At 37.3% G+C, this 16127-nt stretch overlaps 1 protein-coding gene across 9 annotated transcripts in view; it reads left to right on the forward strand.

Moving 5' to 3' along the window:
* Window positions 1-16127, forward strand: part of LOC143030920 (rho family-interacting cell polarization regulator 2-like) — a 276625-nt gene that overhangs the window by 189865 nt on the left and 70633 nt on the right. For all 9 annotated transcript variants that reach the window (XR_012966948.1, XR_012966950.1, XR_012966949.1 and 6 more), the window contains 2 exons: window positions 7399-7515; window positions 13704-13895. Coding sequence is in view for 6 of the 9 variants with exons in the window: in XM_076194178.1 (XP_076050293.1) it covers window positions 7399-7515; window positions 13704-13895 (309 nt within the window). In the remaining 3 variants the exon portion in view is untranslated. The remainder of the gene's footprint in view (window positions 1-7398; window positions 7516-13703; window positions 13896-16127) is intronic.

Consider the following 16127-nt stretch of genomic DNA (forward strand, 5'->3'; position numbering starts at 1 on the left):
AGTCCTCAAAGTCAAGGACCACCTCGACATGAGAGGCACACAAACACTTGCCACAGCCACCACAAACACATTACACCCGCTACACTACATAGCAGAACACCCACACACACCAAGAAACATTAAAACAACACCCAAAGACCTTTATCACGCACAGATACTCTCTTCTCTTCCTCCACAACCACCAAATACCAGCCTCCGGAAACATATTCATAATCATATCACTCACCGCTCCATTAACACACTGAAAGACAACACACTGCTGCATGCCAGACCCCCTGATATCCACCCTCCTGAATCCTCTCTCCCACGAAAGGACAGAGTACACTTGGCCAGACTGCGGTGCGGTCACCACCCAGCACTTCTAAGCTACCAGAAGAGGCTGGATGACCGCGTTGTGAACAGCTGCCCAGGATGTAACACTTCACCCCATACCATACAACACATAATGGAAGACTGCATTATACACAAGCATGCACGCAAACAACACAACATACACTCTATAAAGGATTTGTGGGAAAACCCAGTTTCGGCTATGGCATTCCTTGGGGAGACGGGACTGCTCGGACAGACAGTCTAGGGAACGACAACAACAACAAACGTCGGTGTCTTGATTATATTCATTGTAGTTGTACCTATGTAACCTCCATTCTCTCTAAACTGGCTTCATCATATTTTCTATGGTTATCAAAATTCACGGGTGAAAGAGAACGAACAATTGAGCACTGACTTTATTTTTTATAATGCGATTATTATGACGCAACATTGCACGTCGGGCAGCTAATGCTGCCAGATGTGTGATGTGCCCCGGAGTGAAGAGGTTAAAGAAAAAAAAGAGGAAATAAGTCACTTGTTTGCTGACAACACTGCCCTTGTAGCAGAATCAGAGGAGAGACTAAGAAAATTAGTGACACAGTATGGGGAGGTGTGTGAAAAAAGGAAGTTGAAGATAAATTTGAGTAAAAGTAAGGTGATGAGATGCATAAGGGGAGAGGGTGGCAACAAACTGGAAGTGAGTATTTAGGGGGAGAGACTGGAGGACATGGATAGCATTAGATACTTGGGTGTGAATGTGGTGGGAAAGGGAGGAGTGGAAGTGGAGGTAGATTGTAGATTGAGAGAAGGTAAATGCCTTAGGGGATTAAAAAGTATAGTAAGAAATAGACATTTGGGAATGAATGCTAAGAGGAGATTGTATGAACAGGATGATTGTGTCGACTGCACTGTACAGGTCAGAAACATGGAACGTAAGAGAGGAAGAGTTTAAATGTTTTTACCTAGTTGTATTTTATGGGATGGGAGCTATGCTTGTTGCGGTCCGTTTTCGTATCTCTCCACGTCCAGTTTAGATTTGAACTCGTGTATAGTTCTGGCATTCACTGTTTCACTTTTCAATCTGTTCCAGACATCAATTACTCTGCGGGAAACTGGTTTTTTTCAGGTCTCTTCTGTAACTGTCTTTCTTTAATTTCTTTGCGTGTCCTCTTGTTTTTCTCTTGTCCCAATTTAGTAGGTTATCTCCATCGAGAACTTCCATCCCTTTCATAATTCTGAATATGGTCAACAAGTTGCCTCTTTCCCTTCCCTGCTCTAATGTTGATAGCTGTAATTTCTCCAATCTTTGTTCATATGTCAAATTTGATAGTGTAGGTGCCATCTTTATTGCTGCTCTTTGGATTCTTTCTAACTTCCTTGTGTTTTTCTTTGTGCTTTGAGATGAAATGTCTGAGAAGTATGGTAGGGGTTACTAGGCTGGATAGAGTGAGAAACAAGGAGGTGAGGGGGAGGGTGGAGGTGGATAAGGAGTTGTTGGGAGATAGAGTTGATGAGAGAGTATTGTGATGGTTTGGACACATGGAAAGAATGGGTGAAGAAAGATTAGTAAAAATGGTGTGGATAGAGTGAACATGAGGGGGTGACCAAGGATGAGATAGATGGATGGGGTGAAGGGGGCATTGGGAAAGAGGGGGATGTCTCTTGAGGGAGAAGACAGAAAATAGGGGTGAGTGGAGAATGTGTATCAAAAATTCTGTGATAATGGAAGGGAGTGGGTGGAGGGGTGAGGGTTAGAGAGTATGTTTGAACGTTATTTTGATGCAGCTCGAAGGGATTTCTCCCCATCTTGTCTTTTTCTGCATGAGGGTATGGAGAGGGGGGTCACAAATTAAATGAAGTGGCCTTGCTGTGAATATGCTGTGTCTTGCTGCATTGCTTCTGACCCAGGGCAGTGGGTGAGATGCAGGGGGTAACCAGTCATCCAGGAGGAGCCAAGAAAAGAAGGAGGGAGGGGTTGTGAAGAGTATGTGGGGATGAAATGGGTAGGAGTGGATTTATGCCTTTGACTTTGACCACCTCCTTTGTAAAGGGAAAGAGGCCCTTGGCATGTATGTACCATGATAATTTATCTCCAACCTGGTAGATGGTAAACCACCAACATGGTCATGCACTACTTTGAATTTCCTTCTAGTGTTTCCTTGCAATACTATCTTCCTGTATTTTGTAGAAACCATTTCCTCACACTCTGATTGACAACTCTCTCTCTCTCTCTCTCAAAAATAAATAAGAAAAAAAAAAAAATCCTCTACTGTTCCTATCTCTTTTTTTTGGCTTTGGCTTCTTCTGAGAAATTTTGTGTCTGTGCTCATTCCTCTCCATTAGCATCTCTCTTAATCCAAGTATTTATTATAACTTTTCCTCTCCAGTTAACTTCCAAGACTTGCTGATTACCTTGCCATGGCTTGTGACTTGAATTTTATTTTCATTAGATGCACACCATTCCTCTTATACTTATCCAACCTAAACATGACATCAATCTGGTCTGTTATGGAAATTGAGGTTTAACAAATTCAGGAAAAATTTGAGAACTTACCGCTCACAAATTTCTGCCGGGTTGGGTTCTCAAATGTTGGTAAGTTTGAATTTAGAAGAGTCTTGAAGGCCTTCTGAAACTGAAGACGTAAGGTCCCTTGCCAAGATGTTTTTAAATAAGAGTTCCATCTGGAACCAGAGCTCTGGGTTGTCTGATGTCTGACCCGACAATAGTGCGGACTGTATTCCGAGGGACTCTTACAAGTTCAAAAAGAGCTCAAAGGCCATAGGTTAATATTCACTTTAAGTAATTTCTCAAAGTTAATCCCCGATTTATCAAACCAAAAATTCCATAGATTTAACAAATAAAGAGGAGGGGAGTTTAATCATATCTTAATTAAAGTTACGATAGGCATGGTTCAAAGTTTCAGGAAAGGCTCCTGAATCGAAAGAAAATAACACTTTGAGGGAAAGTTTCCCAAACAAAGGTAAGCACTAATATTCCCAATAACAATTGCCACACTGTTACATCAAAGTCCTTCCCTAGAATCATTAGGGAGATTTCCCTAATTTTTTGCATCTGCTCCTGGCATAACTTCCATGAGGTGATGTGGTCTTCTCACCAGCCAAAGAGTATTACACATTTAGTCTTGTAAACTAGATCTCTGAAAAGAGATTCTCTCTTTTTTTTTTTTTTTTTTATATAATCTTCACTATACTTTCCACACCTCTTTTACTAATCATTCTTCATTCATTCTTTCCATGTGTCCAAACCATCCCAATATTCTTTCATTAACCCCATCTCTCAACTCCCTTTCCACCCATGCACTCCTCCTCACCTCCTCATTTCTTACTCTATCCAGCCTAGTAACTCCTATCATATTTCTCAGGCACCTCATCTCAAAGACATTCAAACTCCTCCTCTCTTCCTCTCTTATGTTTCATGTTTCTGCCACATACAGTGTTGTCAGCACAATCACTCCTTCATACAACCTCCTCTTAGCGTCCATTCCCAAATGTTTATTTCTCATTACACTTTTCAATCCCCCAAAGCATTTACTTGCTTCTCTCAATCTACATTCTACCTCCACTTCCATTGCTCCCTTTCTCATCACATTCGCACCCAAGTATCTAAAGCTACCCACTTCCTCCAGTCTCTTTCCCTTAATACTCACTTCCAGTGTGCTTCCACCTTCTCCCCTTATACATCCCATCACCTTACTTTAACCCACATTTATCTTCAACTTCCTTCTTTTGCACATCTTCTCAAACTCTGTCACTAATTTTCTTAATCATTCCTCTGATCCTGCTACAAGATAGTGTCATCAGCAAACAACAACTGGTTTATCTCCCACTTTTCTCCATTTTCTTTGACCATCTCCAATCCCCAGACCATTAACCTTGTGTTTACCTCTTGCACCACCCCATCCTTATATATATTGAATAGCCAAGGTGACATAACATATCCCTGGCAAAGTCCCACCTTTACCTCAAACCACTCATTCTCTCCATTTCTAATTCTAACACAAGCTCTACTACTCTCGTAAAAACTCTTGACTGCTCTTAATAGCTTTCCTCCTATCCCATATATCTGCAATACCTTCCAGAGTGCCTTCCTGTTTATCCTGTCATAAGCCTTTTCCAGATCAGTAAAGGCCCAAAAAGTATCTTTACCTTTTCCTAAAGCTTTCTCATATATCTGCCTTACCACGGGGGAGACATCCCTTTGGGTTGCATCAAAATATCATTCACACATAAGCACCCCTTACCCCATCCCTGCCCCTCCCTTCCTTGCATAACAGTATCATCTGTGCAGTCACTTTCCACTCACCTGTATCTCCTGCCCTCTCCCTTTCTTGCTCAACAGACATTCCCCTCTTTTTCAATGCCCTCCTCATCCCATCCATCCATCTCATCCTCGGTCATCCCCTCAAATTCACTCCCTCCTCCTCTGCCTTCCACACCTCTTTTACTAATCTTTCATCACTCATTCTTTCCATATGTCCAAACCATCCCAATAATTTTTCATCAGCCCCACCTGCCATCTCCTTTTCCACTCCCACTCTCCTCCTCACCTCCTCATTTCTCACTCTATTCAACCTAGTAACCCCTGCCATACTTCTTAGACATATCTTCTCAAGCACATTTAAACTTTAAAATCGGTGAAAAGTATGTAAAGAAAGTGGGATTTGAAAAAGTCCTGGGAGTAATCATCACAAAGGACATGCCCCCTGATAAACAGATAAACAAAATAGTCGGAGAAACCTACAACTTGCTGAGGTCAATAAAAGTGGGATTTACTTACTTGGACAAAGAAATGGTGAAGAAAATGCTAGTCACAATGATAAGACCAAGACTGGAGTATGCAGCAACACTATGGTCACCCAGTACCAAAAAGAATATAAGGAAAATTGAAACGATCCAAAGAGCAACTATGAAGATGGCCCTCACACTTTGAGAACTGTCATACAAAGAGAGGCTGTCAAAACTAGAGTTACCAACCCTGGAACAAAGAAGAGAAAGAGGAGACCTGTTGACCATCTTTAGAATCATGAGAGGTACAGAAGCTATTGATAGAAAAGACTTACTAATATTGGATATGAGAAATACAAGAGGACATGGAAAGAAACTAAAAAAGGACAGTTATAGAAGACCTGAAAAAGAATAGCTTTTCCCACAGAGTGGTGGATGTATGGAACAAACCATGCACAAATTTAAGAACAATTTAGATACTGCAAGATAGAGGCAGGACACCCCGAGCATGGCTCCCTTTCCCGTAAGATACAACTGAGTAAATACACACATATGAGCAAAGACTATCCAAATTGAACCTACCAACTCTGGAACAAAGAAGAGGAAGAGGAGATTTGCTAACTATCTACAGAATAATGAAAGAAATGGAAGTTTTAGACAGGAACGACCTATTAATGTGGGACAACGGTTAAACAAGAGGACACGGAAAAAAATTGAAAAAGGATAGTTATAGAAAAAACTTGAAAAGGAACAGTTTCCCACACAGAGCAATAAATACATGGAACAAATTAGACAACAAAACAGTATGTGCTAACACTATACAAGATTTTAAGATAAAACTTGATGCGGAGAGATACAAAGACGGGTCACCACGAGCATAGCTCCCCTCCTGTATATTACAACTAGGTAAATACAACTAGGTAAATACACAATAAATGAACACTGATACTAGGAAATCGTATGACGCGGACAGAATTGCAAATTGGATACTAAAAGAATGCAAAGAAGAACTAATGGACAAAATATACAACATAAGTTGCTCATTCAAAGAAGAAAAAATACTAAAGGACTGGAAAAATGCCAACACTCTACCAATATGTAAAGGAGGAAACAAAGAAGAACCAACTAATTACAGACTCGTCTCCCATACAAGCACTGTAGCCAAGATTTGTGAGAAAAGGATCAAGAATAGATGGGTAAAACACCTGGAAGAAAACAATATAATAAACCCGAGACAATTTGGATTCAGACAGATAGATATAATACAAGAAAGGGGTGGATGGGCTGATTGTGCTTTCCCAGACTTACAAAAAGCCTTTGACAAAATACCACACAAAATAATGAAAAAATAAAGAATAGGAATACAAGGTAAATTACTAAACTGGATGGAGGATTTCTTGCATGTGAGAAAAATGAGAGTAGTGCTCAGAGAAGAGTTCATCTTGAGAGGAGGTGATTAGTGGAGTTTCATAGTGATCAGTATTGGCTCCAGTAATGTTCAGTATGTGAATGACATGGATGTAGATGTATATATATATATATATATATATGTATGTATATATATATACTATATATATACTATATATATATATATATGTATATATATATATATATATATATATATATGTATATATATATATTTATATATATATATATATATATATATATATATATATATATATATATATATATATATATATATATATGTTTGTGTAATCAAACCTGGCCATTGCGAGTCTTGATCACATGTCTCTCTGAGTGTGAGTCCCACTTGCTACCATTTTACTATGCTGAGCATAAGAAAGTATTGATAAATTTATTTGAATACTTGCATCAAGGGTTTGGACTGGTTGAACTACTACAGCCATGAAAACCATTTTCTATGATACCCGATATCACTCATGCACAAGGCAGCAACAAAGCTTTTATTTGCTTCACAGTTGTAACTATTGTGGAACAAATCACTAATAGCAGTAATGCAGTTCAGATAATCAAACCCAGTCATCACAACCATTATTCACAGGGCCCTCTAAACATGAGTCCCAGTCACCACCATTTCACTACACTGAACATCATTTGTGAGGAGATGAAATTACTTGAAGGTCTTTGAATCCAAGGGAGTTGGATTCAAGCTTAAGCTCCTCCTTCACTGGAGTGCAGTTGTATCACTTGCATCCATCATGAAAACCATAACAGAAAAAGGATGTTGTATAAACTTTCACTATATCTATTTAGTCATACCCTATTTCATGCCATGTTTTGTGATTTAAAATGTGAAATTTTCCTCTAAGTGTTTAAAAATATCTCTTGTGTAATTCTTTTTTTAATTTTGTTTCCTAGGACTCAATATTGTTTGATGGCCGAGACTCTGCAAGTCCACAGTGTGATAACACTGGGAATTTCACACTTGTTCGCAAGAAGGAGAGTCGAGTAGAGCAATGGGCACGATACTCACAGGTTAGTGTGAAATTTAAGCCATTCCTTAGTTTAAGAATATGAGGAGGAAATATATAAAAATAACATGATCATAGTAAGAGACAGGTACCGGTAATTTTATTTATCTATTTGTTTTTATCTTTCTTTTTATTATATATATATATATATATATATATATATATATATATATATATATTTAATATATAATATATATATAATATATGATATATAATATATATATAATATATAATAATTATGTATGTATATACAGTATATGTATATATATAATTCCATTATACTACACTTTTTAGTGTTGAACTCCATCTCCCACTTCCTACTCCATTCCCATACTTTATTTAGATCACTCTGTAGTGACTCACAATCTTGTTCCTTGTTCACTTTTTTTTAATAGTTTTGCATCATCTGCAAAGAAGCTCGTATAACTTTCAATTTCTTCATCCATATCATTAATATATATAGCAAACATTATTGGGGCCAGAACTGTTCCTTGTGGAATACCGCTTATTACGTCATCCCATTTTGAGTGTTTGTCTCTTATCACTACTCTCATTTTTCTTTCTTGCAAAAAGTCTTCCATCCATTTAAGCAGTTTGCCCTGTATTCCTCCTTCAGTATCTAATTTCTTAAGCAACTTCTTATGTGGTACTTTGTCAAAAGCTTTTTTTAGGTCTAGAAATGCACAATCAGCCCATCCATCTCTTTCTTGTATTATATCTATTAGCCTTGAATAGAAACATATTAAATTAGTGACGCATGATCGTCCTTGTCTGAATCCAAATTGCCTTGGATTTAGCGTGCTGTTTTTTTCTCTAGATATTTTACCCATCTACTTTTGATAATTCTTTCACAAATTTTTGCTATTGTACTTGTTAGAGAGACTGGTCTATAGTTGGTAGGGTCTTCTTTATTACCTCCTTTATATATAGGTACTATATTTGCTTTTTTCCAATCTTCTGGAACTTTTCCTTCTTTCAAGGAACTATTTATTATGCTATGTATTTTGTCTGCCAGTTCATTTCTGCATTCTTTCAAAATCCAGTTTGCTATTTCATCTGGTCCATGCGATTTTCTAACATCAAGATTACTCAAGTGTTTCATTATTTCATTCTTTGTTACTTCTATTTCTTTCATAGAGGGACTTTCTCCTTCCATTCGATCTCTTCTGGTTGTATATTCTCCCTTGTAAACACTGATTTCAAATGCTTGTTCATAATTTCCGCCATTTCTATTTCCTCTGTGTATTCAACTCCTCCTTGTCTTAATTTCTCCAAGTCTTGTTTGTTCTTCAGTTTGTTGTTTACAAATCTGTAGAATAGTTTTGGTTGATCTTTACATTTTTCTATGACATCTTTTTCATATTTTCTCTTTTCTTCTCTGCACGCTTGTACATATTCATTTCTATAACAAGTATATATTTTCCATTTTTCAGGTCTTTTGTCTTTCCATTTGGTCCAAGCTTTGTCTCTTTTGTCTTTTAACACTCCACAACTTTTGTTGTACCAGCACTTTACATATTCTTTTTCTTGTTTTTGTCTTGGGACATACTTTGCCACTCCTTTTTTTTTTTTTTTATAGATTTTTGTCAAAATATTCCATTTCTCTTCTACTGTTGTATCTTTGTGTATTCTTTCCCAGTTTTCATTTTGAAAGAATTCTCTTATTTTATCAAAGTTTGTTTTTTCATACATCAATCTTCCTTTTCTGTATTGTTCACTTCTTTTCATGTATTTTTTTTTCATTTAGTTCTAGTTCTATCAATATGTGGTCACTTTTACTTATTGGTGCCTGGTATTCTATCTTTTCCACTATTTCAGGTTCTGATGTGATTATTAGGTCTAGTCTCAATGGTTCTTCATTTCTATACCTAGTGTTCTCTTGAATCCATTATGTCATTGTGTGGTCAATAATCATCTCAAGTAGAACATTTCCCCATGAGTCTTCTCCACCCTTTACGGTCATCTCTTCCCAGCAGACTTCTTTGCAATTAAAGTCGCCCATCATAACTATTCTTCCTCCATCTTCCATTATCTTGTTTAATGTTATTCTTGTGTCTTCTAATATACTTTTATGTTCACTCTCTTCCCACGAGACTGTTTTTGGTTTATTACAAACTTTCTGCTCTTCTTATCTCTGTCTTCTACTTCTATCATAATCATCTCTACTGTATTCTTTCCATATGTGACACTCTTCACGTTCATATCCTTCTTAGTCAGGAACATAACTCCACCCCCTTGTTTTATCTCTCTGTTTCTAATCCAATAATTATATGCATTGTGTCCTATGACGTTGGGTGATAGTGGACCTTTTAATTTTGTCTCAACAATTCCCATTATATCCGGTTCTTTTTCCTTCAGATACTCAGTCAGTTCATTCAGACCTATTATTAATCCATCTATATTTGTGTAGGACACTCTTAACTTTCTGTTATGTCCATTGTATTCTCTGTTTCTTTTTTGTTTCTGTTATGGTTCATTTCCTCAATTTCATATTCACTACTCTCCAGTAGAATTCTTGTTTTTCTGACTCCGTTCTGGTCTCGTTTTTTTTCTTTAGCTTCTTTCCTTTTCATTTTTTCTTCCTCTCCTCTTTATTCATTTCTCTTTTTATCCATACCTTTTTATATTGTTCACTTGCTGCTAGCTTCCCAGTTTTTGCTAAAATATTCTCTCCTGTTTGTGATCTGAATTTAATCTTGATTGGTCTGGTCTTATCTGTACTATATTTTCTGAGCCTAAACATCTCTTCGATTTGTTTCATTATTTCAGGTTCATCTTCCTGAACTAGTTCTAGTAAACTGCTTACTTTTTCTTTTTCCTCACTGATTCTTGAAGTTCTATCTAGGTTATATTTCTTTTCCATTCCTAATATAATTATACATTTCCTTTTATCTGCTAAGTCTCTTACTATATTCTCCTGTCTCATCACTTTGATAACTGAGTCTTCAGTTTGTTCTTTCATTTGTTGTTTAATTATATCAGTAAATGCAACTTTACTGTTTTCCTGGATTTTTCTCCAACCCTGTGCTTCTTTTGCTATGGCCTCTTTATTGTCTTTATTGTTCCTTTTTAATTCTTCATTCTCCTCTTTTACTTCTTTTAACTGTCTTTTTAATTCTTCTATTTCATTAGTTAAATTTTTGTTTGCCTTCTCTAGTTCTTCCAATCTTTCAACTCTGCGCAATGTTGGTTATGTTACCGAACCTGTCTTCCCAATGTTCGACCATCTTATCAAGTTTCTCCTCTAGTCTTGTCAATCGGGGGAGGTTGGTATCCCCCCCACCCTCATTAAATCCCTGGAAATTATTATCCTCACCTTCCATTGTGCTGCTCTTATCTATATTTCTAATCTTTACAATTTTGTTAATCCCATCTCCAGAATCATCGGTCCTTCATTTGTTTACAAGATGTCTGGCCTCTTGGGCTAAGTCCTGCCCTTCCTCATTTCCTTCCATTTCCCTCAGTAATCCCTCCCCTTCTCCTTTTTCCTCACTTTCCTATGACACCACGAGTTATCCCCTTCCCTGTAAATACAATAGGTACTTCCTTTGCATTGAGGTCCATGAATATTTCACTTTTTCTTCAGAACTCTAATCTTCACCGTCCATCCAACAAAAGTGTGTGTGTGTGTGTGTGTGGATTGACATTAAATATCTACTGCTAAAAGATGAAGAAATGTGTCTAGTTTATTTATCTTCAGAATATATGTAGTTACAGGGGTTTTTCTGCAAAAATGTAGGAGTTTGTGAATGAACTATTTCCGCCCGCACAAAAATTAAATGAAAACAACCAATATTTCAACATTAGTTGAAATTATACAATCATATTCCATAAACATGCTTTCTTCTTACAACATTAATTTCACAAATGTAAATAATATTTAGGGATACATACAATGGTTTGTTTAATCATATTAATTCTTAAGTCACAAAAAATACTATGCGACTTCAGGGGATACTAGATAAACCTCCTAACTTCAACCCTTAACCCTAACCAAAATATTTTTTTTCGAAATGAAATATAGTTATCCAAGTACCTGGAGTGATAGGGTATCAGAATATATATGGTTATGGGGGTCTATCTCTAAAACCCTAGGAGGAGTTCATGTACAAACAAACAAGTAAACAATCAGACAGACAGAGACTACTACTTTATTATAATATATATATATATATATACATATATACATATATATATATATATATATATATACATATATATATATATATATAAATATATATATATATATATATTGAAGGGAGAATCATAAACACCAGACTCAAAATGGGAGGTTTATTGACCCTACATTTCGGTTTTAGTCCTAGGACCGTCCTCAGAAGTGTGATAGGGTATAGTGATCAAAGATTCAATATGTTGGCCACTGCTGGAAGTGGGAGAGGTAGCCAATGCAACCAGAGCTGCCCAGGGTCCCCCTAATCGTTCCATGTCAATGAGTATCAGGTACATGTGACATAACACAGACATCTGTTCACAATTATCCTTACATAAACTCACAGTGACATTAAACTGCTACAAAATGAACTTGGATGTACACACACGTATGACCAGAGAGAACCAGTCATGTCGCATTCACATAGACTTAAAAAATCAACCTTATATACACTCAGCCGTACACTTTGTATTCAATCACCTTGCATGGGCAACTGGTCAAAATTGTTCACCTGTACATCTTAACTCACAATGAAAGGAAATACATAATAAAATACACACATGCAACAAAAAGGATACAAACAAGTCACGGTCACATATTCTTATAAACTCAACCTTAAAAGCACTTAGGAGTGTACTTCAATTCACTCACATAAGTAGTAATAACTGGTTACATCCTACGTTGAGTTTGTTGCCGTGTTCCTTGTGCCTAGGTATATTGGGTTCAAGTCAATATATGGGGCTGGCCTCTTTTGTTGTCCACACTTCTAAGAATATTTTTTTTAACTGTCTCTGTGTATTACTTGTGCTCCTTCCCAGTCTATGTGGTGTTGGTGTTCAGTGATGTGTTTGAAAAGGGCTAAAGCTGGATCTTTATGTCTAACTGCCCGTTTGTTTTCTTCTAACCTGGTAGCAAGTTTCTTTTTTGTTTCTCCAATGTAATCTGCATCACAATCCATGCAACCAAGGCAGTACACCACCCCTGCCTGCTGTGTGGGTACTTCTGTGTCCTTGACCTTGGATAGGTTATGATGCAGTGTTGGATGGTTTATGTGCCACCTGTATGTTATTGTCCCGGAGTATCCTGGCTGTTGCCTCTGAAACATCTTTGATGTAGGGGAGTGTGACCCTGTGTTCTGTGTCCAGGGTTTGTGTTTTGATATGCTGTGCTCTCATTCACTTTCATATGGTCTGGTTTGGGTAACTGTTGGAAGGAGAGAAAACACCTACGTAATGTTTTCCGATCCAACAGGGTTAATGATACAACCATTAAGGAACATGGAGAAAAGGGAACAAAAGCAGGAAGCATGTACATAGGAATGAGGAGAGGTGAATGACCTTACCTTCCTCATTTTACCTGACTACAGATAGATTAATGTGGAGGGTACTCCCTAACAGTTAAGCTGGTTAGCAATTTATCACATTTAAAATGCCTGTAACTCATGTTTATATGCTTTGCAAATGTTCCTGAGATTAAACTATTTCAGTCGTATTTCTCTTGGACAGACTTCTGGACCTCACTACAATCTTAGCCCCAGACCAGTCAATATAGTAATCATTTACTGCTTTGTGCTGGAATAAAGCATTATTTTCTTGGGCAGTTCTCACACTATATGTTGAGAAATCCTTGTTTCCAAGCTTTTCCTAGTTTGTCCTAAATAAAACTTGTCAGTCATAACACAGAATCTTGTAAACAAACCATTGTTGTTAGGTGGGCTATTCTGGATGAGGGTCCTTTTGATGGTGTTATTGTATCTAAAGACTAACCTAATATTCAATTTCTTTAGCATTTTCACAACTCCAAGATAATTTTCATAAGGGAGAACCAAAATCTCAAGATTGTTCTGATTGTTTGGTTCCTCCTTACAAACGTTTCTTGGCAAGAGTAGATAAAGAGGAGCCAAACAATCAGAACAACCTCAATACATGCTTAAGATTGTACTGTGCTTATTACAGGGTATTATACAGTATTTGTAGCCCTTCATTTCATATGTTGAAATTTTTTTTTTTATTCCTTTACAGTTCAGTATCTCCCAAGGATCCAACATGGACATGATGTCACGGTCCTTCTCCCACCTATCCTACTCAACAGGTCTTTCACCTGCACTTTCCCAATCATTGTCCCATCAACTAGATCTGCTTGGAGCTGATCCTGATCCACGATGGGGAGAGGTGCATTGGGATGCAAGTAGCTCACCAAATACTCTACATGAGGTAACTATGATTCATTGCAAAATTGTACTGATTAGCTAATTTAGTAATGAAGGAATGGTATCATTAACATGTCATTGATGCAATGGTGTTTCTTTAAGTATAGAGCTTGAAAGGAAATTACCTGTAATGGAATCTTAAATACTTTTTAGATGTGTCATTCAATCAGTCCATTGCCCCAGGTCTTTCTACTCCCACTCCCATGTAACCTCCATGGCCAGTGGCAGATCCAGAAAATAATTTTGAGGGGGGCTGAACTATGTATGAGTGAGTGGTCTATTCTGTGCTGGTCCTGTTTCAATGCTGGTTGATGGTCTGAATACAGTTGTGCCAATGTGGGTTTCACTTGCCATTGGAGGGAGTCTTAAGTTGGGCTGATGTCTGGAGGTAGTCTGGTTGAGTACAGTTTGGGGATTGGGATTGGAGTATTTTTTCTGATCTTAGTGTATATGTGGCTTTGTATGAATGTATTGTGAGGTTCAGGTTACAGGTTATGGTAGATGTCTTTCATGTCCAAGCTGATGGAAATATTAATGTAGAAAAGAATTAGAATATGTATTACCATCCTCCCTTCTCAATATTCAAAGAGAGCCATGCAACCAGCACACTAATTACAAACATCACACAATAAATACTAGAAGGATTTAACAGCTAACCACCTTCACTAATGGTGACAAAAGATGTATATAAGATATTTGATACAGTCCATAGGCACATCCTCTTGAAAAAAATCATAAAGACACCCACAACAATATAAAAAAAAAATGATAACAAATGTCTTAGCTAGAAGAGATAACAGAGTATTCAGAAGAGAATCTTAAAGATTGAAGAGAAAGAGATGATATGATTACAGTATTCAAGTTACTAAAGGGTATAGATTGTTTTGACAGAAGTGATCTCTTAATTAAGGCTGGTAGGACTTTAAGAGATCATGGGAACAAATTAAGAGAGACCACATATCTAAAGGATGTGAAGAAATACAGTTTTCCATATGGATGCATAAATACTTGGTATAGCTTAGAAAGTCATATAGCCTTAGTTCAAACAATACATGAATTCATATCTAAATATGATAATTAAGAATCAAGAATATAGATTGAGTTGAACCTGTACATAAACTTGACATTATAGATATGATAGCTTGGAGAATAGGAGAAGGGACCTAATGAGCATTGCTCCTTTCCTGTCTACTGCAAATAGGTACAATTAAGTAACTACACACGCACGCACAAGCTCAGATACAAAAGTGGGTCACTACGAGCATAGCTCTCTTCCCATAAAATACAACTAGGTAATAAATACACACACATTACACGACTCGATGATGTGCTGGTAGTGATCGTGGGCTCCTCTGTGGTGGTCCGAGTTCAAATCTCGTCCAAGGCTGAAACAATTTCAGTATCAGTACACTACATGTCGTTACTCCAACTATCATGAGCAGGGAGTTGGGGGTGTGTGTACATGTAAGATCACAGCATTACCCATAGATATGTCATATATGAGGCCTGAGCTCATTCAGGAAGATAGTAGCTGTCAATCACAAGTCCAACATATGATCTAATACCATGGTGGTGAATTACACACACACAAATCACCAAGCAGTCAACAGTGTCAACTAGAGCTCTGTAGCCTACCAAATAAGACGAAAATTCTCAATAGTGTAAGGAGAGCAGGAGGCTTGGGTTGTATTTAGTGGGAGGGGGAGCACTTGTTGTTGCCCTAAATGATCTGAAACAATGCTAGTACTGTCTATTGAGAGAAAATGCAACGAAATCAAGAAGGATTAGCCGAGAATGCTGACAATTTTTAATTGAACATCAACACGAATGTGCAGAGCCCTCTGGAAGCGCTATACCAAAACTTAATGTAAACAGAGGCCTAGAAACCACTAGAGGACCACTAAGGCTAAGAGCTGATGACTCTTTTTCTGGATTTGGTAAGTAAGAAAGAAGAAATTTAAGTCGAATCATAGACATGCAAAGGAAGATGAATTTTAACAGAGACTCATGGGATAAGGAATTCATAGAACTAAAGAAAGAGGTTATGAATTTAAGAAAAGACTAATTTGATGTAAACAAAGAGGTATGTGATCTAAAGATACAAAGACAGGTCACTACGAGCATAGCTCCCCTTCCCATATAATACAACTAATTAAACACACACACATTATAGAAAAATGCAAGGAGCAGTCCAAACTATTTTGTAGATATGTGAATGGTAAACTTAAAGATAAAC

Source organism: Oratosquilla oratoria, chromosome 12, assembly GCF_046742065.1.
Source record: "Oratosquilla oratoria isolate Oo_2021 chromosome 12, ASM4674206v1, whole genome shotgun sequence".
In the NCBI taxonomy this organism is placed as follows: domain Eukaryota; kingdom Metazoa; phylum Arthropoda; class Malacostraca; order Stomatopoda; family Squillidae; genus Oratosquilla; species Oratosquilla oratoria.